At 39.7% G+C, this 23,490-nt stretch overlaps 2 protein-coding genes across 4 annotated transcripts in view; both read right to left on the reverse strand.

Moving 5' to 3' along the window:
* Positions 1-941: 941 nt before the first annotated feature.
* ALDH8A1 (aldehyde dehydrogenase 8 family member A1) lies at positions 942-10,646 on the reverse strand. Its single transcript, XM_005154752.3, has 7 exons — positions 10,509-10,646; positions 6,294-6,441; positions 5,751-5,906; positions 4,003-4,152; positions 3,262-3,518; positions 2,823-2,984; positions 942-1,404 (listed from the first exon to the last, which is right to left on the reverse strand). The coding sequence occupies exons 1-7, from the start codon at positions 10,644-10,646 to the stop codon at positions 952-954; spliced, it is 1,464 nt and encodes a 487-aa protein (XP_005154809.3). The 3' UTR covers positions 942-951.
* A 3,361-nt stretch (positions 10,647-14,007) lies between these two features.
* Positions 14,008-23,490, reverse strand: part of HBS1L (HBS1 like translational GTPase) — a 56,458-nt gene continuing 46,975 nt past the window's right edge. For all 3 annotated transcript variants that reach the window (XM_031053960.2, XM_013130476.3, XM_031053961.2), the window contains 6 exons: positions 21,041-21,145; positions 19,204-19,294; positions 17,447-17,555; positions 16,737-16,837; positions 15,719-15,863; positions 14,008-14,680 (listed from right to left, as the gene is read on the reverse strand). In XM_031053960.2, the coding sequence (XP_030909820.2) occupies positions 14,669-14,680; positions 15,719-15,863; positions 16,737-16,837; positions 17,447-17,555; positions 19,204-19,294; positions 21,041-21,145 (563 nt within the window). In that variant the 3' untranslated portion in view covers positions 14,008-14,668. The remainder of the gene's footprint in view (positions 14,681-15,718; positions 15,864-16,736; positions 16,838-17,446; positions 17,556-19,203; positions 19,295-21,040; positions 21,146-23,490) is intronic.

The following is a 23,490-nucleotide window of genomic DNA, read 5'->3' on the forward strand; positions in this document are numbered from 1 at the left end:
TATTTTAAAAACCAAACAAACAAACAAAAAACCCTCTGCAAAACATAGAATCACAGATCAGTTTGGGGTGGACCTTACAGATCAATGAGCTCCAATTCCCTGCTATGGGCAGGAACACCTTCCACTAGACCAAATGAATGAAGAAAAGTTGCCATGCTTTATATTTTGGTGACAAATACTTCCCAACAGTTAGTTCTCTTGGGAGTCACTTTCAGTCTTTATTAATGAAGAATGACACTGTCTGGGATGCAGCCAAATCTTTGTGCAGGGATGTGAAAAACACCATCGCTGAAGCTTAGGCTGTAATTTCAACTTCAAAATAGTTAGAGAACAAGTCTTTGGATGATTCAGTCTGCATACCACGAAACAGGTTATAATTAAAATGTTTGTGAATCACGAGAATTTCACAACCTCATGGTTTAATACCACTTAGTAGATTAAAGGTACCGCCTCAGGCCTTTAGGGTGCTGTTGCATAATTCCTTGTCTGATACCAATGAAGTGCAGTATGGGTTGGTACATGGACCATACTGTTTATAGTGGAAACTGGCTGACTCCCATTACAATATCAGCCTCACAGTGTGCTTGCCACTTTGTCCCTCTAGGTAATTCACAAACCATAGGTACAGTCATATACCATCCTTTCTCCATCTTCCTTAGAGGAAGAGATGTTTGAGACAAGAATATTCAGAAAGCTTTAGGATCGGTAAGATAAGCAAGTTGTCTGTCTTGGGATGGATTGACTGTGGAGTCCATGCTGAACTTCTCATCCAACACAAGGCTGCATTTAACATTAGCATTTGGAATGACTTTTTTCAGCTGTTACAGATATTACTTGCCCAAAGTTCAAGAAAAAGATGGCCACAATAGCAGCCTGTGTTCTAGAAAGCCATTTTTGGTAACACAAATTACTATAATTTATTTTACGCTAAAATACTCTCATTGACATATGTTAGTGCTTTATTGTGATGGTTTTCACCTCAGTGAAGAACTCGTAGGAATCCTTTGCTCCCTCCCTTCCTATGCCCGAAGCTTTCATCCCACCAAATGGCAAGTTCAGATCTCTAATAAGCCAGCAATTGGTCCACACCAATCCAGACTGTAGTCTTCGTGCCACCCGATGAACACGTCCCACATTGCTGGACCACACGGTGGCTGCCAAGCCATACTTCACACTGTTGGCCCTTTTGATCACTTCTTCTTCTGTATCAAATGCTACCACACATGTCACAGGACCAAAGATCTCTTCTTGCATGCAGCAAGATTCATCCTGCACTTCAGCAATAACTGTGGGCAACATGAAATAGCCTTTCTTGTTGCCAGCTGGGAGATCTAAGGAATCCACTCCCTCTCCACAGAGCACTCTGGCTCCTTCAGCCTGGGCTCTCTTCACATAGCTTCTCACCTGTGAAAGCAGCAAGAAAACATCATTGCTAAAGGACACTGAATCCTAAGGGTCCAGCTCTCCAGTCTGGACAGAACAGCAGGAGCCTCTGAGTATCGCCAGCTGGATCATGTTGCCTTTACTTTCCTCTGAACAACAGAGGGTCATTCCCTAGCTTTTGTTGTTATGTGGCTGGAAAAGTAAGGCTGGGTATTTCTTGCTGTAAAACAATTGTTTTCCCTCCCCAAACACTAGCAGGAAACATTGCTGGCCCTTCTAGCTAAGTATTTTCAAAAGGGTAGGACCCTTGGTGAAAACATAAGTGGTCCCGGAGCCTCCCTCCCTTTTGCTTGAGCAGTTTGCTATGTATGCCATACCACAGTTCATTCAAGGGATCAGTAACATTTTCCTACCTCACAGGCAGACTTGTTAAATGTTTACATGCCACTAGGATGATGAAGTCACAAATGCTATAGAAAATCTCACCAATAAATAATTAAAGCTGTTTCCATGGCTGCTGTCATTGTTACCTTGAACACATCAACATGCTGTTGATCTGCTTCTGCTGTTCTGAAATCATTGCCTGGTTTCTCTCGCTATAGAAACACCACAGAGATACCACAGGGCGTCTTTTTTGCCTTTTAACCACCTTGGTAGGTTAGACTCGGAAGTCCTCTGTGGTGCCACAGACCGAGGACCTCGGGAAGTGGGTGTTTCTACCACTCTGCTTCAGAACTGGCCTGGAGAACCTGCTGAGGCATCAGGAAGCATGACGAAGGTCTAGCTTTCTCTCTCACTCTGCGGTTTTCAGTCTGCTTCTTGCTTATGCTGATGGTGTCAGATAGCTTTGGGATATGAGCATCTGCTCTCCTGAACACTGTCTGACACCATAAAAATTAATTTCATATAAGCCACTAAAACAGACTATGTCTAACTGTGCACCATCTTCAGCTACCCTCCACACATATGTGATTCCAAATTACTGAAAGCTGTCCTGGGAAACTGCATTGTACTGCCCAGAATTTGTCAGTGATATACAATTGACTTTTACCTTGGCAACAATCTTACTAGGCACATAAGTGATCTTAGCAAATGCAATATTAAAATCCATGAAACTATTGCTGAGCTCTAAGGTTGGTTAGTATAAATTCCAGATTCAGAATTCACCATTTTGAATTATTTTGTTTAAGCAGGAAGAAATATTTTCTTGTCATTTTAAATTATTTCCCCCATAGAATTGATTTTTCCAAAGTAATCACATGATCCCAGGCCACAGGCAACAGAAACCCTATCAGAAATGTACGTCTGAATGACTTTGAATCATCATCTCTCACAGCTAACCTTGGAGAGGACATGGTCCTTCCCATTACCTCCGAAATCACCTTTTGTAACCCTCTAAAAAATGAGGTAAGATCACAAGCTGAATGTAACATCATCACCTTTTCTAGGTGTTCTTTACTTATTAGTGCTCCCACACTGACTGTAGGATCTGAGGGGTTCCCAGCCTTCCACTTCTTTGCCTCTGCCACAAACCACTTCAAAAACTCACTGTATATGCCTCTCTGAACAAAGATCCTGGAAGTGCAGAGACAGATCTCACCCTACCAAAAAGAAATAAACAAACAAGAAAACCAACAATATTAGTTCATATTATACTGTACTATCAATGAGTACCAGAAGTCAGATCCCAGAATAAGATTTGTTTCCCTGCATCCTCAGGAGTGCAAACTACACTCACCAACATTGCAAAGCAGTTTTTTTCACCCTAACAGTTTCGGATTCAGTTCAAAGGTTTCTGCATACACACACACACTTAAAGATACACACACACCCCACCTGCTGCAGAGTGGGTTTATATGCTACAGAGGTGGAAGTCACCTGGTTGGCAAAGCTGGACTTCAGGGTTGTGGGGATGCATTGGCTTAAGTCAGCATCATCGAAGATGATGGCAGGGTTTTTGCCTCCCAGTTCCAGTGAAAGCCTTTTGCAGTGTGGAGCACTTTTCTCCATGATCCTCTGGGCAGTCAGCGTACTCCCCGTGAAAGAGATCAGAGGCACATTGGGGTGGCAGACAAGGGCTTCTCCTGCCTTGGCGCCTGTTCCAAACACCACATTCACCACCCCGTGTGGTACCCCTAGTGGGAAGAAAGGCACCAATTCCTCTGATCAGTCAAGCTTGCCTGATATCCATCATCAGAGATCCAGTTTTAAGTCACTGAGGGAAGAAGCAGTTCTCCTAGTTTTGCTTAATGGTGCATCAAATACAGCCAAAACACAGCCATCGAGAGCTGATTCTCACTTTCTTATGCTCTCATGGTTCCTCTGCTGTCACCACAGACTTAGGATACCCTTAAGTGGAGCGTAGGAGGGGGAAAGGAAGAACATGAAGATTTTTCATGAGAAGATAGTTGAAAAAAACGGGCAATAACTGGGGTGGAGAGATGGAATTGTGTGAGGACAGTGAGAGCTTTTTGTTCTTCAGTGCAACACTCAGCTACAGCAAACAGTCTTTCCCAAAGTCTTTGAGCACTTTCTGATTTCTGCAACCAAAAAATGGTGCACAGACAAGCATTTCAACTCCATTTCAACTCCCCCTCCGCAGCATGCTATGGGACGTACCTGCTTTGTCCAAGAGCTTACACATCATCCAAGCTGTGACAGACGTCATCTCGCTTGGCTTGGCAACCACAGTATTTCCACATGCAATGGCAGGAGCTATTTTCCAGGTCAACAAATATAGTGGCAAATTCCAAGGACTAATTAAACCAGCTACAAAGAAAAACCATAAAAGACAGGAGTTCAGTCTCCTGGGATACAAAACTTGTTTCTCTGACCTCAACCAATTCAGATTTATGAAGCGCATTTGGCCATGGCTTTTATTTCCAAACAATTGTACAACAAATTTGCAGCTAGAAGCATTTCCCATAGGCAGATAACTTTAAAATATTTGTGCAAATGATCCTGAAGTCCATCAGCCAAACTCTCTGAATAGGTTTTACTGCTTCAGGCCAGAATCTGCCATTCCCAGGCAGTTTTTCAATGTTTTCTAGGAACATTAATGCAAGGCTAACCATAACAATAATTTACATCAGCTGCTCTGCAGTAATATTCTGTGTTAGCAAACAGTAAGTTAAGTAGCCGTAAGGTGTTAGCTCAGATCACTTGCTTTCTGTTGCTCTAGAGAGCCTCCCCTTTACCCCCTATCCCCCAGTTTTGACATTAAATAGGGCATGCATAACATGTAATGCATATTTTCCTGATAAAATTTAACCTAACTTCAGAGTTCCAAAGGTTTATCAGTGTACAAACTGTTTCCACAAATTGCTGGATGACCAGAATGTTTTCAATAATTGCCTTTGAGAATACTTTTACCTTATATATATTTATAGGAAATGGTGAAAAAGACATCTGTAATTGCTAGGTATGACTGTTCACAAACACCACAGGATTTCGTGCTATTTGATGGAGTAGATGTAGTGAGTGACTTTTCCTTGTGAGAGTAATTCAACAGTACTTATGTCCTCCACTGATCAAAAAACTTGCAAATGGGTCCTCTCCATGTTAGCCAATTTTATATTTTAAATAATTCAAGTGTGAATGTAGAACATTCATATACATGACATATTAGGAAGGAGATCTTTACTGTGAGGCTGGTGTGGCACTGGAACAGGTTGCCCACAGAAGCTGTGGATCTCCTGACTCTTGGTAGTGTTCAAGGCCAGGTTGGACGGGGCTTTGCGCAACCTGGTCTAGTGGAAGGTGTCCCTGCGTTTGGCAGGGGGTTGGAACTGGATGATATTTACGGCCCCCTCCAACCCAAACTATTCGGTCATTTAGATAAAACACCTGATCATGGAATCATTACCACTCCATTACTGGTCAGCTCAGCACAGTCACTGTATTTCTAACGCATTAGCAGCATCTAGTGGCCGAGTTCAGCAATTCCCTAGGTAAGAGTGGTTTATCCACGTATGCACTCCAGTAACAGGCTGAAATGTCACATTGTAAACTACTACTGCTTCCCCAAACGTGAGGAGGATCAAGCTCTCCTTGCAGGAGCTTCTGAATGCCTCACTGATCCACAGCAGGAATACCTACTTACTCCCTGTTGCCCCATGTACAAAACATAAGAGTGATTTTGAGAGCTACCAGATTGAGCCAGGTGCTTTTTGAGGCATCTAAGCATTCTTTTTAACATGAAGTAGAAAAATTGGTTTTACACAAAGTTGCTCCTGCTTAGCAGCCTAGTCGTTCTTAGCACACAATCCAGAGACAATAAATGCTCTTTAAAAATCCTCTTTCTTTGCTGACCCCACTGCTGAGGCAGACACTCTGCCAAGCTTTTCAGCATTTCAGGAGCACCATACCAACTCCCACAGGGGCTCTCGAGGTGTAATGCACACAGCCCATGGTTGCCATCTCGGTGCACTCTGTCACATGGTGAAGGATGGAAGAGGCAAAGAATCGGAAGTTGTACACTGCCCGAGGGATGTCCACTGTTCTAGCAAATGTAATAGTTTTTCCTGAAACAATAAAAAAAGCACACTGCTGTGTTATCATGGGCATAAACAGGGCTTTAAACTCTGCCCTGAAAACCCATTTGCACGGTTTTTAGGAAATGTCTTTTGTCCTGTGACCAAGTAATCCCCAGCACAATGCAAGCATAGTCAATGACAACAGCTTCCCTGATGTACTGCATTCCAAACATCCAACAGCTGAAGTCAAAGTCAGTAATCCTGAAAAGCAAGACTGGCCCAGGAATCCAAAATCAGTGACTTCTGATAAGTTCATGCACTATCAACTCCAGTTTGCTCCGATAGTTCATACCATACTAGAAATCTGGACCATACCCTCCATTTCAGTATCGAACAAAACACATTATATTTGAGATCAACAGTTCAAATTTTTACCCTGGTCCTTTGACTCTGCTTTTGCAAAAGCTTCCAGGTCCTGTTCAATTAGGTCTGCCAATTTGTTCAAGATCTGAGATCTTTCCAATGGACTTTTTGAGGACCAATCTGGGAAGGCATCTTGGGCAGCTTTGACAGCAGCTTCCACCTAAAGAAGCAAAACATGGATGGTGAATACTAATGAAAGGCCTTAGAAAGAATCAAACAGCAGATGAATTCACATTTGGGAGGCTCATAATCCAGATCACATTGTTGGAAAGACTGCATCTCTTTGGAGTTATGACTATTGACAGCTTCCCCATTTTCACTTTCTTGGGATACTACCCCATAACTCAAGAAGCATTACTGAAATAGAGCATCTAGAAAAGAAACTGCCACTGTAACTCTTGCTTTTGTCTAAATTCCAACAACTAGTGGCCAATCCTCCAGGCCTGGAGGAAATGCCAGACTAATTAGTTATCACCAGGCAAGTGCCACTGACCAAAGACCCATGCAGAATCTTGTTTCTCATGGGGAAAGTGAAAGAATCTCCTAAAGCAAATGCAGCCTCAATCTAAATGTCCACCATCCTTGCAACACAAGACTTCAGCCACACCAGGCAATGATGAAAATAAGGGGTTGGGGAAGGAACCAACTGTATGTCCTGCTAGCTTTCGATTTCCAATTCCTTTTCCATGTCTGGTTCAAGCAAAGGCTAAGAATATACTTACAGAACAGCACTCAAACAAAATATTTCCATCTCACCTGATCACAGCTGGAAACCCGTTAACAACTTCACCAAAAAAAAAATGAATAAAAGAAATGGTTCCTTTCTAAATGCTTGCAGTTTGGTCAGTTCCCTCATCAGATACCCAATGAAGTCTACAGATATTATTAATATTATTATATGCCTCTATATAGATGCATATCAGTCTCCTAAGTATTTTGGCTGAGATGTCCATAACTGTTGCATGCTCATTCAGCCTGACCTCGATGAATAGTGGCAGATTACCAGCACTTTTTTGAGAAGCAGACTAGGCTTCAAAGGATTAAAATTCACCAGAAAGGTATCTCTCTCATCTGTCATTTCCTCTAGGCTCTTAAATGGAAGTTACCTGCATCTATTGGTTTATAAGCAGCTCATTTTTTATGTTTACCAGTCTCTCAGATTACTAAAGATGGCTCCAACATCCTTCCATATTTTAATTAACTACCCTATTTCCCAGCTTTTGCTTCATATATATCACTTCTTATTGCTTCTAATGTCTAATATAAGCACCAAGGTGGGCTTTTAGCCAGAGGTGTTTTAGCTGCTTACCCATCATTTTTGCTCCAGATATTCTTCAGCTTTTGGAAATCTTGCCAAGTCAATAATCAGGGGGATGCTGGTGTAATATTAATCAGATCATTCTGACCTCTCCTAATTTTGCCATGTTGCTGGTTCCTGTGTAGTCACCAAGGGCTCTTTTCAACCAATTCCATAAAACTGAGCTCCGAATTCACTCCTTCATATTGTGATGTGAGTTATCAAAAAAACACCACAAAATAACTAACAGACACAACAATGGTGTTTTACCCAGAAGGGCACAAAAGTGAGTGAAAACCCCTTCCTCCCCATGCATATGAGACCTTATGATCTCCCTAGAAATAAGGAACAGAGTCTGAGGGCCAGAATGACATTGGTATGAAGGCCAAGGTGGGAAACAAACCAACTCGCACAAGGTCGCACAGATCACTGGCCAAGCTCAGAACTGTACTCTTTCAACTGTAGCTGGACAACCTACTGCTCAGGTGCCGACCAGCGGTGGGCTGTCAACCACTGAACAGCTGGAGCAGGGCCAAAGCAGGCCTGGGAAAGGGGAACTGCAGCTTCCTGAATGAGTCAGGTGTGGATAGCACAGTACACCCTGAAAAGGTTCACCCTCTGTGAAACCACACACCACCTTTACTAAGTAAGGTGTTCTTCCACCCTCCCGTCATTAGGTGCCATTGTGGTGCTGCTTCTCATCTGCCCTGTCCTCTGGCTTTTTGTGCTTCAAGAGGGGGCTGATAAGAAGTTAAGGCTATCTGCACTGTTAAGCCAGTAGGTTTAGGGGAAGGAAGATGATGTTGCATTTTCACAGACAGCAGAAAATTAGCAAAGGAAGGAATGAAGTGGCAGTAGACTGATCTTAAAAAGAAAAAAAGCAAGAGTTAAAAAGGAGGGAGATTGGTACAGAAGAAAAGAGCATACAAAGGTTAATCAGTTACTTAGTTTGCCTAGCAAAAAGCAGCAGACAGTCGAGCCACAAAACACATGTAAGAATTCAACTATAAACTTGTGTGTCTGAAACACTTCCTTCTGCTTTCCTCTTCTGCACAAAACACACAGAGAAAGAACACACAACCCAGGCCTATCGTAAAAGGTTGATACTGAAATATCCCAACCTGTCTTCAGGACATGACGTTTGCTTTCCCAGGAGATGATGCACAGGAGCAAGGTTCTTTAAAGAAACTTTTTTAAGGAGATGCTTGCCAGGACTGATTAGCCCTCACAGCCTGTCATTGGAGACACAGGACACCTGTTCAGCTTGCTTCCAGTGCTGCTATTTGGAATCTAACACATCTAGCTGCAGGGAAAATTAACCCCTGGAAAAAAAAAAAACAACCCCAAACATTTAATGGATTTGCAGAAACTGGCTGAAATGGCCAACTGGTTAACTGGTGTTAAATTCCAGGGCCAGCAACAGATTTGCTGTCTGCCTCTGTTCTACTTTCTTTAGAAACCAGCATCCCAAGTTCTCAGTTGAACCTGGGTCCAGATGGTTAATTTGTCGTCTCTAGATGCCCTCTATGTAGTACATGATTGCATTTTCCCATGAAGCATATTCCATCAGTCACCAGTGGACAACAGCCCTGCAAAGCCCAGCCTTCATGGACAGTTGTCTAAAGGCAGGATTAAAACATTTGGCAGCTTTACAGGTGTTTAAACCAGGTTCCTGCTGCTACACATCATCGCTAACTCAGAAAGCTGAAAGAGCCATTGCTCTTTAGTATACCTGAAACATATCTCCAGGATGGCCAGCAGCCTACTTCTGCTAGGCTGTTCTGGCATTCTCACATCTCTCTAGTTTTAATGATTTTTCAAATGAATGAACAGGAAGATTTGCACCTGCAGATCAAAGAGAAGTCTCTTCAAGCATAATTAAGGTTGGAATGAGCTTGCACCAATGGATTTTAGCAAATCCAGCCTGTTACTCTTTAACCCTTGGTCATCATCATCTAGCAAATATTTACCCAGTTGAAATCACAGTGCAAAGTTTTCTGCTGAGAGAAGCAAACACAAAATACATCAACAGGACTGAAATCCAAGTGAAGGGAACAGCTACACACAACAGCAGTTTGTTTTAAAAAACAAAATGTTCTGAAAATACTTGTCAAAATCTTCCAATCCCTTTGCCTTATCCAAGCTTTTCCATTCATTTCTCTCTTCAGTAAATCTGAAACACTATGCTGGACACACTTGTAGGTCCCTTATAAAGTAGTATCAATGAAAGTGCGGGTCCCCAGATGAATGTCACATTGCCCATCCACACCTGAAGACATATAAGGTACCAGGAAACATACATCCCACTGGAGAGCACATGGCTAGGAAACACTACATTGATGTGGGGGACAGACTGCATTATAAGGAAACATACACTCATCACAGCCACTTCATCACCTCACTTAATATCAAACTGCTAATACAAAACCAGAGAGATTTGGAAGCTGTTTACCATCTTCAGGGAAGAGTCAGCAAGCCAAAAATCCTTTTAAATGACCACTGCAAATCATCAAGACACTAAGAAGAACACAGTTGTATACAATGCCTCCAAGATATTTTACAGAAGAGATCAATAAACCCTTTTCTCTCACACAGATTGTTTATACTTACAGCTTGTCTAAGTGTTATGGTTAACTTTTGTACAAGCCATCTCCTATGTGAGCTGAAGGAGCTTCACTGAAACTGTGCTGATTTACACCAGCCTGGGATCCAGCCTGTAACTTTCTAACAGCAAAATATAAGAAAAAGAACAGTATTTGCTGCTGCTGCAGCAATGGATTACACAGTGCTACAACATAATCAAGAACTTATATAAGCATTTAAGCCTTAAGCATTTTTTTGTTCTCTCACCTTCAGTGTTTCCCACTCAAAATATTAATGTTATGCGCTTTAAACATTTTCAGTTCTTTGCACATCTGGATAGTACTCACCTCTTCTTCTCCACTGTCTGGCACCCTGCAATAGACATCTCCAGTGGACGGATTATAGGAGTCTATGTAGGAGGAACAAGAAACAAATTTGCCACCTATAAAGTTTTCCAGCACCAAGAGATCCTTTGAGTGAGCCATCATTAGCCGCTTGCTTAATCTGTGACTTTTTTTTGCAAAGCATCAGGTAGGATTAGTAGCTCTGTATGCATATTTGCACAGCAAGTCTGAACTCCTCCCCCTCTCTCCGTTTTCCCTGCACCACTTGCTCACAAGGGGAAAAAATCCTGGCAATAACAGCAGAAAAGAGGAAAGGGAGGGGGGTGGAAATTACTGTTTCTGTGACACTTGCCTCTTTTCTAGGAGTTGAAGCAGGGAGGCAGGACCAGCTTAGTTGTTAGCAACAGCTCCTGTCTACAGGAAATGAAGTACTAAAGAAGGGAAGAAAAAGAATAATTTGACAGGAAATTTCTCCTTGTGTCAGTTCTTCAAGCTACAGTCTGAAGCCATTTTGCCTCAACTATACAAAATAATTTAACACGCAAACACCAAGCCAAGGACCTGCTCCTTATCACCAGCAGAGACAGAGAAGAGACATCTAGACTACCACATCTGTGGCTAATGTTCACTGCTTGTCATCATCAATACATTTCCTTGTAACCCCCAAAACAATGCTTCTGCCAAACCAAAATATTTTAAACATAAGAAATGCTCTTTTTTCCCACCAGTATCCCCAAACATCAAACAATACAAGCAGCTGAATGGCCCTTCAATTCAAGAGTTGAGAAGCACAATCCTACCTGGTACACTCTGTTGTATGCTGTCAAGAAACACGATTTTTAAAAAAGAAGCAAGACAACAGCTTTACTGCTTTCTCTTCCATATATATTCCAGTGGAAGTTACCTTACTATAGAGAAGCCTGTTACATATAATTAGGTTTCCCTTTAACTTCCCAATAACCTGCCTGGTAAGAGCTGTATAAAAGATACTCTCCTCCAATAGAGCATGCTTAAGAGTATCAAACTGCTCTAAGATTGCATGCCAACTTCTTGCATTCCAGAGATATTCTACATACATATTAGACAGCAGTGTGCCCATCACCAGGAAATTGTGAATACTTCAATCAGCAGTTTATAAAGTTCTTACATCCTATACCACTGCCAAGCCATCCTATTTCTTGTGGATCAATGTGCAAATTGTTTGGATTGAACAACAGCGATACCCTTTTGTTGCACAACACATCATTTATGCATCAAACAGCTGGTGCTTCTGGGCAGAGTTCAAATCAGTGCTGAAAGGTGGTGCAGTCATATTGAAATTGGATTAGGTAGTATCTCCTGCTCTCCAAAGTTACAGACCAGGAAAGCATGAAGTAGCTTTTCCCTTGTCACGGAATACAGAGTCTCAAAACTCAATGTAGGAAGTGTTATCAGAAGTTTGTTCTGTATCACACTTCCTTATCCACAAACAGCAAGGAATTTACTAAAGTCTTAAAACTGAAGACATATTTCTTCTGCCTGTAGCACTTCTACTGTTCCCTGACATTTAAGGCAACCTAAACATTTTCAAGGATTTAAGGCAAGTTCAAGTGGATCAGTTTCAACAAAGGAGATTGGCAATACAAAATCTCTGGAATTCAACAAGCTCACTGAACCTTAACAGCTTGCATGCTGAAACTAGTTAAATATTTAAATGTAGTGTGTCTTGATTATAAAAAGTCATAACAAATGGTGTTCATTCATAAGCTTCAGTTTTGGCCATAATAGTTTTCAGATATTTCAGATTCGTAAGATTTTACAAAAGTCATTTCCACATAAAGCATTACTGATACTTCTATAATGTGCATGTAGTCAACAGTACAATTTATCTATCTACACTATCAAGTGCAGGTATCTGCTGAACTGGAGCTAAAACATGTAAGTGAAAAAACAGTCCCTACCAAAAAAGGCATGTGGGAAGAGTTGATATGGACTGAACGTGACTTTGAACTGAACAACCATCATAGGCTTTTTGTGTTCTTCACTACAGAGGGCACAGCTTTACTTCAGTCAACCCCAGTGACTGATGTTCTGGAACGACCACTCCTTCCCCACACTACTAACTGTGGTCAAAGAGGACCTGTGTACAGGTTCTGAAATACCTGAGCTACTCCCACACTTCCTACAGAAAAAGTCATCTGAGCTGTAGTAAAGTGTGCTTGTCCTGAGCTTATTATGCTGGAGGCAGTGGCAGGACTCTTTTCAGCTGGGAGGTTTTGCTTGCCCTATTACTGAAAAGCAAGAGGGAGTTACAGGCTCAAGTAAACACAACAATTTGGCTTTAGCATACATCCCAAAAATAAACTGCCAGCTTTTGTTTAAAAGCGCACCAAGGCTGAATGAAAGAGATGTGTATGTGCAGTAGCTGCAGAGTATGAGAAAAACTGAAGTTGTTTCCACAGAAAGACAAAGCACATGCCATTTTCACATTTTAGCTCATCAGTTTCATAGAGAGTTGGAAAGGACCTTAAGATGATAGACTTCCAACCACCCTGCCATGGGCAGGGGCACCTCACACTAAACCATATCACCCAAGGCCTCATCCAGCCTGGCCTGGAACACTGCCAGGGATGGAGCATTCACAACCTCCCTGGGCAACCCATTCCAGTACCTCACCACCCTTACAGTAAAGAATTTCTTCCTTATATCCAATCTAAACTTTCCCTGTTTAAGTTTTAACGCATTACCCCTTGTCCTATCACTACCGTCCCTAATGAATAGTCCCTCACCAGCATCTGTATAGGCCCACTTCAGATACTGGAAGGCTGCTATGAGGTCTCCACGCAGCCTTCTCTTCTCCAGGCTGAACAGCCCCAACTTTCTCAGCCTGTCTTCATATGGGAGGTGCTCCAGTCCCCTGATCATCCTCATGGCCCTCCTCTGGACTTGTTCCAACAGTTCCATGTCCTTTTTATGTTGAGGACACCAGAACTGCACACAATACTCCAAGTGAGGTCTCACAAGAGCAGAGCAGAGGGGCAGGATCACCTCCTTTGACCTGCTGGTCACCCTTCTTCTGATGCAGCCCAGGATACGGTTGGCTTTCTGGGCTGGGAGTGCACACTGCAGCCAGTTCATGTTCATTTTCTCATTGACCAACAGCCCCAAGTCCTTCTCCACAGGGCTGCTCTGAATCTCTTCTCTGCCCAACCTGTAGCTGTGCCTGGGATTGCTCTGACCCAGGTGTAGGACCTTGCACTTGTCATGATTAAACTTCATGAGGTTGGCATCAGCCCACCTCACAAGCGTGTCAAGATCCCTCTGGATGGCATTCCTTCCCTCCAGTGTATTAACCAAACCACACATCAGCAGACTTGCCGAGGGCGCACTCCCACTGTCCATGTCAGCGACAAAGATACTGAACAAAACATCTTCACTCTGAAACTTCTGAGTAATGGAAATTAAAGACTGATTTAACACGATTTAGCAGTGTTTAAATAACAAAAGATGAAGGAGCCAAGAATTATGCTCAGACAAAGTTATTTTATTATTCCTACAGTTTAAAAAATAAAATTAGCCAATGTTGGCACAAGTTCCACTACACAGCAAAAGAAAATTTATGCTTTTTAAATAAATTCTGGGACAGGGCAAACAATCCCAAGATAATACTACCGTCCTTTCTCTTGAAATCAAAGTAAACAGCTTCTTTCCCTCTGAATATGCATTCAAATCAAACCTAAAAATATATTAGACCAATAAAGTTATTTTACTGAATTAATGTGCAGGGGAAAAAAAAAAGCAAATCAAAGAAAATATGTAAACAATTTATGTCTGGAAGTAAGGAGTTTATTTCATGATGATTCATCACCTTGTTCTCTAATTCAACTTCCTAAAATTTTTCCATGAAGCTTTCTAAGGGCTAAATTCCACATGGAGAAACACATGAGATTCTTGAGATTGGGAAGTGCAACATTAGCAGTTCCTTGTCACTTGGCATCTTGTTCTGCAATGGGAGAGACTGATGAAGGGCTCCCCAGACGTCTCACACAATCTGACTTTTGTCATCATCATCTTATCCCCAATTAATTGCACTTGTTCCTTCAACTGAAGTAACTGGATTCTTAAACAGAAGTTTGAGCATCTGAATGCATTTTGGTTGGACAGTGAAAGTTCCCGCACCACTGTCATTCTTTAATCTAAAAATACAAGCAGATGGAAAAAACCCTATGGTGAAAAATGAAGTACCAAATGTAAAATGATCGCAGTTTTTTTTTCAATATACTCTAGTTAGCTGTGCAAAAAATAATTCATTTTGTCCTGAAATTCTCTTGAACAAGATATATAAAATAGTAATCCCCAAATAGCTGAGGGTTTAGTCTCCAATTCTACAGATACAGGGCATCACAGACCTAAATAAGGCCCCGTTCACTTAGAGTTAAACTTATTGAAAAATGGGTACAAGATTAAAGCCGTAATTTTGTATCCTATTTAAAATAAGGCAGATTATTAAGAGCATTAAAGCTCCATAAAGGCCAGAGCACAGCATACCTATGCACACAGCAACAAGACAGAAATTCTTTCCAATTTTCTGACATTGAATGATTCATCTTTAAGTCCCAGTACCAGAACTAGGTTAATCTGACTAAGTTGCTCTCCCTCAGGCCTAGAATTAGAAGTTATATTCTAAACCAAAGATCATAGGAAGATTTTGTTAATGTGATAGAGGACATTCATATTTTTTGATCCTAATTGCAGGTAAAACATGTCTATTTAGCCCCACAGCCTTTGCTTCCTCTCATACAGGCATCAGTAAGACTCAAATGTACAACTGTTTTTAATGCTAACAGAAAAGATCTGGGACCCAAACTAGCCACAGTAAACTGACCAACACTTCTTATTTACAAACTACTTCAGGTATATTTATACAGACAATCAGGTTTTGGAAAGACTGATGTATGTTAAAATACTTAAATAAACCTTAGCTTTAAATTCCAGAGAGGAGGGAAAATGCACAACATTCAACAATTTAAACCAAGTCATCTTTGCTCCAAATAAATTGGAGAGAACTGTGGCAAGTTTTCCGCACATCTTGCAGAAGCACTGTCTCTTTTTCAGCAGAATAAAATAATTTTTTAGACCAAAGGTTGTAAAACAGGTCTTAACCATAAAAATGTTATGTGGAAGTTAACACCGTTCTTTTATAGAACAGAGAGTCTGCTGCAAAAATGCCATACCTCTGTGACAACTCCTGCAGCAATAGTGGAACCACTGTAGCGTAACATAAACCTCCCAAGTTCTTTAAAATCTTTATACAACTCTAGGGCAACAGGTCTTTGAGTCTGTAGTTCTATTAGAGCATTCTGTCCTTTAGACAAGAACCTACAGATAGATAAGCAGAAAACTCCATTATAAATATATGCATGAATTGAAAAGAGAACAGTGAATAAATGAAGAAAAAATAAATTAAAAAGGCAAAAGTATAATGATCAAGCTTGATTTCAAGTATAACCCAAGACACCAGATTGAAAACTCATTTGCCTGGAGCATACCTTTTAGAAAGACAGTCAAGTTTTCTTCAAAAGCTTCTAGAGAAGGGCATCAACATTTAGCAAATCATTTTAAAGTTAATCATCTCATTTAATACCCATTTTTTTTCATGTCCAGTAGAAATCAAGCCCTGTTTCAAAATCAAGAGCCAATTCTTTGCTCTGTAGTCACGATTTTTCTTCCCATTACCTTTCAAGCAACAGTTTCAGCCATGCAAAAGGATTATTCTGATAACATTTCTACCCAAATGGCTTTGAGTAACTAGAAGGAAGTTCCCATAGTTTAACTTGTATGTGAAGACTCCCTAAATCTGATTTCCTCTGACCCATTGTCTAGCTGAGCTTTAGAGAGTAACCCCTCTCCAGAATTACATGAAGAAAAGCAAACAAACAAAAACCAAACCAAAACAAACAAAAAAAAAATCCTTTAAGTACAGGAATGGTGATGTAGGATTTACTACAGATTCTGCAAATGACCTTGGGCAAGTCATTTTACTTCTCAGGTGCTTTGCATTTATCATGTTTGGTACGAGATTTTTCAGTCTGTAAAGCATTCTGAAATCTAAACATGAAACCAGCTAAAACAATGAAAGCCTATTCTTTAAACACATCATTGTTTCATAATAGAAAATGCTCAGTGCATAAATACATATACTAATCAAAAGAGCCATTTCTTAAATATTAACTATTCAAAAAAACCACTTACTTAGGTTTACTCTTTGTCACTTCACCAGTGCTTTTGTGCAGGACACTCAACAGTCTTCTAATAGTAGCAGGTTCGCTCACGGTTTGATAGTGTAAAAGCACCTAAAAATATTTTTTCTGTTATTAAACATTGCACAGTCAGAAATCCCAGGTGTTAATACTTGAAAACCTCAACTTCTTTTAAGACTCATTTTTTGAACAAATGCTTATAAAACTTCTCTCATAGGAGTCTCCGCCCAACAATCAGTAACTGTTTTTGTTCCTAAACTTTGTGATGTGTATAGTTATGACAGAAAGATTATTTATTAATTCATCATAAACACATTGTTCATTCTTAAGTGTTTTGCTTTTGCCACTTCAGTATAGTACCATAGCACGAACTGGTACTTTATTTATTTTAAAATCATCTTACAACTAAGTTCATCATTATACTCTTACAAGGCATAAGCTTTCTAAAGGACTGCCTAACGTGACTGGTGGAAATCATGTTCTCTGAAATGGCAAAGCTATGCATTAAGAGCTATTAAGAATATACATAAGCAGCCACAATAGCCCCTTAAATCCTCTTCAAAACACAGAAGAATCCGTTTCATCCGGACAGATGGAACTGCTTCTGGATGCTAAATGCCTCCCCTATTTGGGGGGTTGAACATGGAGAGGAAAAGTCCTGAGCAAGCTGTAATGAACATAGGAACTTTCACAGACACTTACAGGAAATCCTTTAGTGATTGGAACCTCAATATTGAAGATGAGAACCCGAGCTCTGAAACGAGTGCAAACTTTAATGGGTTCCTTGGGATCACAATATACACAGCCAACACTACAAGAGAGGTGAACAAAAGAAACTGATATATATATATGTTGACATACAAATGTTAATCACTGCACTGGAAAAAGACAAACATTTAAGACAAGTAAAGCAAAGACAACACCACTTTAATATAACCTAAGGGTGGAAAAAAAAACCACACCAAAAACAAACCACCAATCAGGAACACCATATTAAAGCCTATAACGAAATTAATTCCTAGACAATGTCTACGGTACTTTGTGGGTATGCATGAGGAGGTCTGTCTAGTTCAGTGAACAATTACGTCCATTGTCAATCAGTTTCTAAAAATGCGTTTCCTGTGCTTAGGTACTTTGAAGAATTAGACTTTCATTCAGAGATTGATTGTTCCAGAGCAACAACATAAATTACTGCAGGGTGCCCAACGTTGTAGTTCTGTTGCCTACAACTCACTTATTTTGTGGATAAAGAGACACTGTGATCAGGACTCTCAAAACTTAATCTATCAGCAGCTTTTTCAAAATACTCTACATGGAGTATTTCCAAAATACTCTACATGGAGTCACAAAAAGCTGCTGCTCTTTACAAGTCTGTCAGGTAGACTAGACATAGCTTTTTCACAGCAGCTAGTTTTAGCCATCTAAAACAAAAGGAAAATTAATCCCACCCTGAAAAACATGAACGAAGAGAATAAACTGCACAATTAAATGTATTGAATTTCACATGCAATCAAACTTCATATGTATCAAGAAGACTTAAAACTTTGCACCTGTTCTTGACAACTCTAACATGTCCAAAAGATGACATCAAGCTAACAAAGCCTTCATTCAACAAGCAGAAGAAGACTTCTCTTCCTCCCCCTATTTACCACAGAGAATCATGCTTCATTACAAGATGGCAATATAGAAAAGCCCAAACTTTTCCCTTAAACGCAGAGCGTAACTTGGCAAAACTACTAATGCAAGGATTTTTTCAAACAGTAGTTTGAAAGTTTACTCTCTGAAGTCCAAATGATTGTAAAAATGGTGAATGAATTATGGGTCCAAGTTTCTAACCTGAAAAAACTGACACTTAACTAAAAGCTTGAGGCTAATGCTTAGCATGAAACCTATAGACTGAAACAAACACTAAGAGATTTGCTGTGTCTCACTGCATGTGATCCCCCAAAAAGGAGACAGCAAAACATGTACCAAAAACAAATGTTACAAGCATCTAAATGTGTTGGACAAACAGTTTCCATCAATTCCACTTGTCCAGATTTACTTATTGGTATGCAATAGCAGTCATTGACATGTTTTGTTAGAATGGTTTATGATTTGATAAGCTCTTCAAAAATCTTTTGTTTCATTTAGCAACAAGTATACTTAATTCAGCAATTAAAATTCAGCAATTAAAATGTCCAAGGGCAAGTCTTAAGGTCACCAAGACTTTGAAGATTACCAGTGTCAGCACTAGGGCAAAGTATGAACACTAACAGTATTCTGAGGTAGCCGTTGTACATGTAGCAGATGTTTCCAACGTTTGTACACGCAAGCCAGGTGATAGGCATCACTTTGGTTTTAAATATCCTGGTAGCCACATCATTCTTCAAGTAAACCGCTGATTGCTAAGTGCAATAGTTATACAGCTTTTCATTAAAAACAAACCGTTACTTAGACTGAAACCCAGTTCTGCTCACTTGATTTTGATGATATCCATGCCGGTCAAAGTGAGAGTAACGTGATCTCCTGCTGCAGCCCAATCAACTGGTTCATCATGCAGCGTGATTCCTGGAAATGAGTAAGAACAGAACCTCACAGTGAAGTACCTAGGTTCTGAGCTACAAACAAACAGCTCTGTTTGGGCCATTTGTGCTTCATCAACCATTACTCATCAAATTTCAGTATGAATGGGTTGAGAGTAAAAGCTTTTTAACTGAGAAGACGGAGGAAGCCTTTTTTCCCCCTTAGTGAGGACTCATTTATTCTCTCACCCCACCCTGCACAATAACATGGCTTTATTTAAGCCAGAGGAGGGGACCTGGCACTTGTCACAGAGTGCAAATGACGCAGTCCCGAAAATGCTGTAGTACTAAATATCTCCATATCTGCCCCACCCATCCTTTGAGGCACACGCACACCCTAGACCGCATCTTTCATGTACTTTAATGGTACTGTGTCAACTTTCATTTACCTTAAGTGGGTTTGCTGACTCTTTCATAAAAAAGAAAAAGCGTAACCGATGCCTACCATTCACAATGCTGTGTCTATTCAAAAGCACCTTTAAAAGTTACTATGTTCCGATTTTGATGTTTTTTAACCTGGTTTATAAGAAAACCTGGATGGTGGGTATGGACAAAACTAAATGCTCTTGAACTAACATTCTGAGGTTTCTTGTAGACACCAAGAAGGTAATTTAAAAAAAAACACACTTTTTATGAATCCTGAATACATTAATAGGATCTAGTTCTATTTTACTACAGATTGATCTGCAAACCTGTTCCCAAAACCACATGCCGGAAAGTATCAATTATGTTCAGTACTGGTTTTTAGAAAATACATCTTTTCAATGCTACTTCTTCTACTGCAAAACAGGAATGGCTACAGTGGTGTGATATTGATATTTATCTGCATTACTGTAACATTCCTGCACACATGAACAATGTGCATACAACTGCATAAAACAGGAAGAATGAAGAGCTTCCATGAGCACTGAACAAGCTGGGTCTGGAACTGAGCAGGATAGTCAAACCTGCACACAGCTTAATTCAGGATAAATAGTTAGATACAGAAACCTGCTCATTTCCTTTGAGGACTTATTTTTTTATTCATTGGTCAAAGTAGGAAAACAATAATTTTGTCTTTTTGTTTGCACATGAAATAAAGACAACTCTGCAGTATAAAGAAAGCAAGCTTAATTAGGACACAGCTAAACATTTAATGTCTTGACTTAGTTATTCCTCTTTCCAGAAATCAAACGTACTGAAATTTAAATCAAAATTTCTACTCTTTTGTTGTTTCTCAGGACAATTATATCCCAAATGTCTGCGTATTATGAAAGGATCAGTGACAAATCTCACGAACATCAAAGAACAGAGACTTAATTCTCAAGCTTTTCCACATCTAATTCATAAGATTAATTTCTAAAGATTGTTTAACATCTTCACACTTCCTAACAGCAGTAATGCTCCACAGCAAAGCTGAATATTAATGATTCCTGAACTGCATATTTTTATAGACATTGCTGGAACTCAGACATTTTCTACAGGGTCTTCATAAAGCAATGCCAAAAGTCATGAGGCTGTAACATTTAGAATATCTGATACAGTTAAAAAAAAAAAAGGTAAAAAATAATAATGCAAGATTTCACATACTCTTGATAGACACATCTATACAGACAGTCACATCTAAAGAATCCGTTTTATGCTTTCACATTTTGTTTGACAGTTAGTATCAGTTTGACAGACCGTTACCATTTCAGTAACTGCTTCTAGCCCAGTATTGACCTGAAAGTAAACACACTTCTGAAGACTGTACCTTTTGCAGTGCAAGTTTCATTGGGAGGCATTGCCAGAAGTCGTTCTCCAACCTGAATGTAGCCTGCTTCTATTTTACCAGTCACACAAAATCCTGATCCTTGGTCTGTAATAAACACAGTAATAATTTCACAACACTCCGTAACAAGGTTAATTTCCCATCACAAGTTAGCCCTGCAGCAATGCATAGGTAAGTTTTTAATATAATGAAGATGAGTTTTTTTCCCCCCACCAGTGTTCTGTACTTGCAAGTTAGCCAGCTGTGCATCATAATGAAAATGAAACATTAAATTCAAAACCTTTAGATCTCATGTTTTTCAGAACTAAGCAAGAAATATCCTTCTTTAAACAAATGTAGACACATGAAGAAGTATTTTCTAGTTTTTCAATATTAGATTAAGCCCCTTAATGTATATCAATTTTATTTAATTCAGCACACTCTTACGACAATTACAGATAAAGAGTATACCACAGACCTTTCATTAAAATTCTCATGCATACAGGTGCAAATTCCTATTATATTCACTGTTTAACTGAGTCAGAATCTTACATGTTCTTCTGCATGTTTACTTTTATTCCTGGGAAGTCAAAGATTGATTCAGTCCTATTATATATAAGGAGTTATTATTATTGTATTTAAGTATTTCTGAATAAAAGAGCTGCAAAGTTTTTCTTCTTCCATGTCCTAATACTCTGTTCATTATTTGAATTATGTCAGTTATTTTCATACATGCACATTGATGCATGTACACCTTAAGAAATGCCTCATCTTCCTAACATGTTTGCAGGTGTATTTAAAAAGAATCCTCTGAATTGACTCTACAATGATATTTTCAGTACCCATACAAAAATCAAATATAACTTTTGCTGAACATTAGTCAGAAGCAAGCATCTTAGTATTCTGTGTGTCACATTATTTTAAAAGATTCATTTAAAGCTGAATTAAAAGGAGCAAGCTCAAGATTTCAGGTCACATACTACCAACTTGCTCTTTTGCATTCAACACCATTATTGATGAATGCTTCCATTTATCTGGCTGTAAAAATACTATTAGTGCCTGCAAACTAATTTTCCTCTGTTCTAGCAACTGAGATGATTGCAGTCAATTAACAGATGACACTGGCCCTCAATAGAACAGAAACCTGGAGAAGCAGGTATGTGCTAGAAAAAGAATCCTCGAGTTATGGTATAAATATCAATACAATATGGTACACAAGAAACCCTGAAGCTGGCTCTGCAAGCACTTGAAGGCAACCAGAACCATGAACAGGTTCCAGGTTCCCAACCACAATCAAGAACCATTTCTCTTTTTCCCCAGAACATCATCAGCTCTGGCTTAGTACACTAGTGTGGTGTTTGAAGCTTTGCCCTCTCTCCCACGCTGATTCTTTCTTGCAAAGTGTCAAGTTTCTTCAGCTCCCCATGAAATCAATGCAAGCACAAAACAGACAGTGGTAGACAGAATCAGGGTGTATAAATGGCCTCTTATCTTTGTATCATGGTACTCAGGTTCTGTGAGGCCATGTTCTTTGTCCTCAGGATTTGGATGCTGGACAAAGCTTTTCAAATGTCAGGTGAAGTCATACCTTAGACAGCATTATAACAGATTAAGTGTATACTGAAGGAAATTACAGGGACCTCCTGCATCAGGAGATAGTTTGCCTGGAGAGAATATTAGGAGGGCTATGGAGGACAACAGCTGAATTCAGGCTGAGGTAGATGAATCACATATGTGGGTAACCTTAATAGAGAAAGGGGTTTTCCAAACTACGTAAGAGCATACTCAGCACTCTCACTTTTTATACATTTCTATGGACAGCATGCAAAGGCACTGGAACAGAGCTGAGAATAACTGTTGCTTCATGTACTTGTGCCTGCAGCTACTTCCTCTGGTGGCATCCAAGTTAATTAAGTTTTGAAATCACAAGTAAAAAAAAAAAAAAACACCTAAAAGGCCACATTTAGTGAAAAACCTTGTATTATGAAAATTGAGTTCCTCCCAAAGCCATTATATTTTGTATATCTTTATCAAAACATTTAATCAAAATTGCTCATTTTGTGAAACTTAGCTCAACACAAAAGTGATTATTGCAACAAAAAGTTGTGAGAATATTTTGAAATATCTCAATCAATAATCTCAACACACTTTGCCACAGCTCACAAAATAAAAAGATAAATAAAAATAAAATTTAAAAAATTTACAGTAACTGCTTAGATGACAAAACTAGTGTTAAAACACTAGGGTAAATTCTCAGGCAAAGTTTCAATACTTAATGTTATGGTGTCAGTACCTTAAGTCAGTCAACATAGGGCATGTACAGCATCTAGTGTTTTCTAAAAAACCCACATGAAAAATGCAGAAAACTGATTTTTCCAGTTACAATCAGTATCTTGGTTGGCTTGTACTTCCGCTATAAGCACCCCATATATAAAGTACAGTTTATTTTAAAA

Source organism: Melopsittacus undulatus, chromosome 3 (genome assembly GCF_012275295.1).
Source record: "Melopsittacus undulatus isolate bMelUnd1 chromosome 3, bMelUnd1.mat.Z, whole genome shotgun sequence".
NCBI classification, from domain to species: Eukaryota; Metazoa; Chordata; class Aves; order Psittaciformes; family Psittaculidae; genus Melopsittacus; species Melopsittacus undulatus.

Coding starts and splice junctions, on each gene's coding strand:
- ALDH8A1 (XM_005154752.3), bottom strand. CDS start 10,646: ATGGCTCACTCAAAGGATCTCTTGGTGCTGGAAAACTTTATAGGTGGC. Junction 6,442..10,508: donor CAGACAGTGGAGAAGAAGAG/GTGAGTACTATC, acceptor TTGCTTCTTTAG/GTGGAAGCTGCTGTCAAAGC. Junction 3,519..4,002: donor TAAGCTCTTGGACAAAGCAG/GTACGTCCCATA, acceptor TCTTCCCACTAG/GGGTACCACACGGGGTGGTG.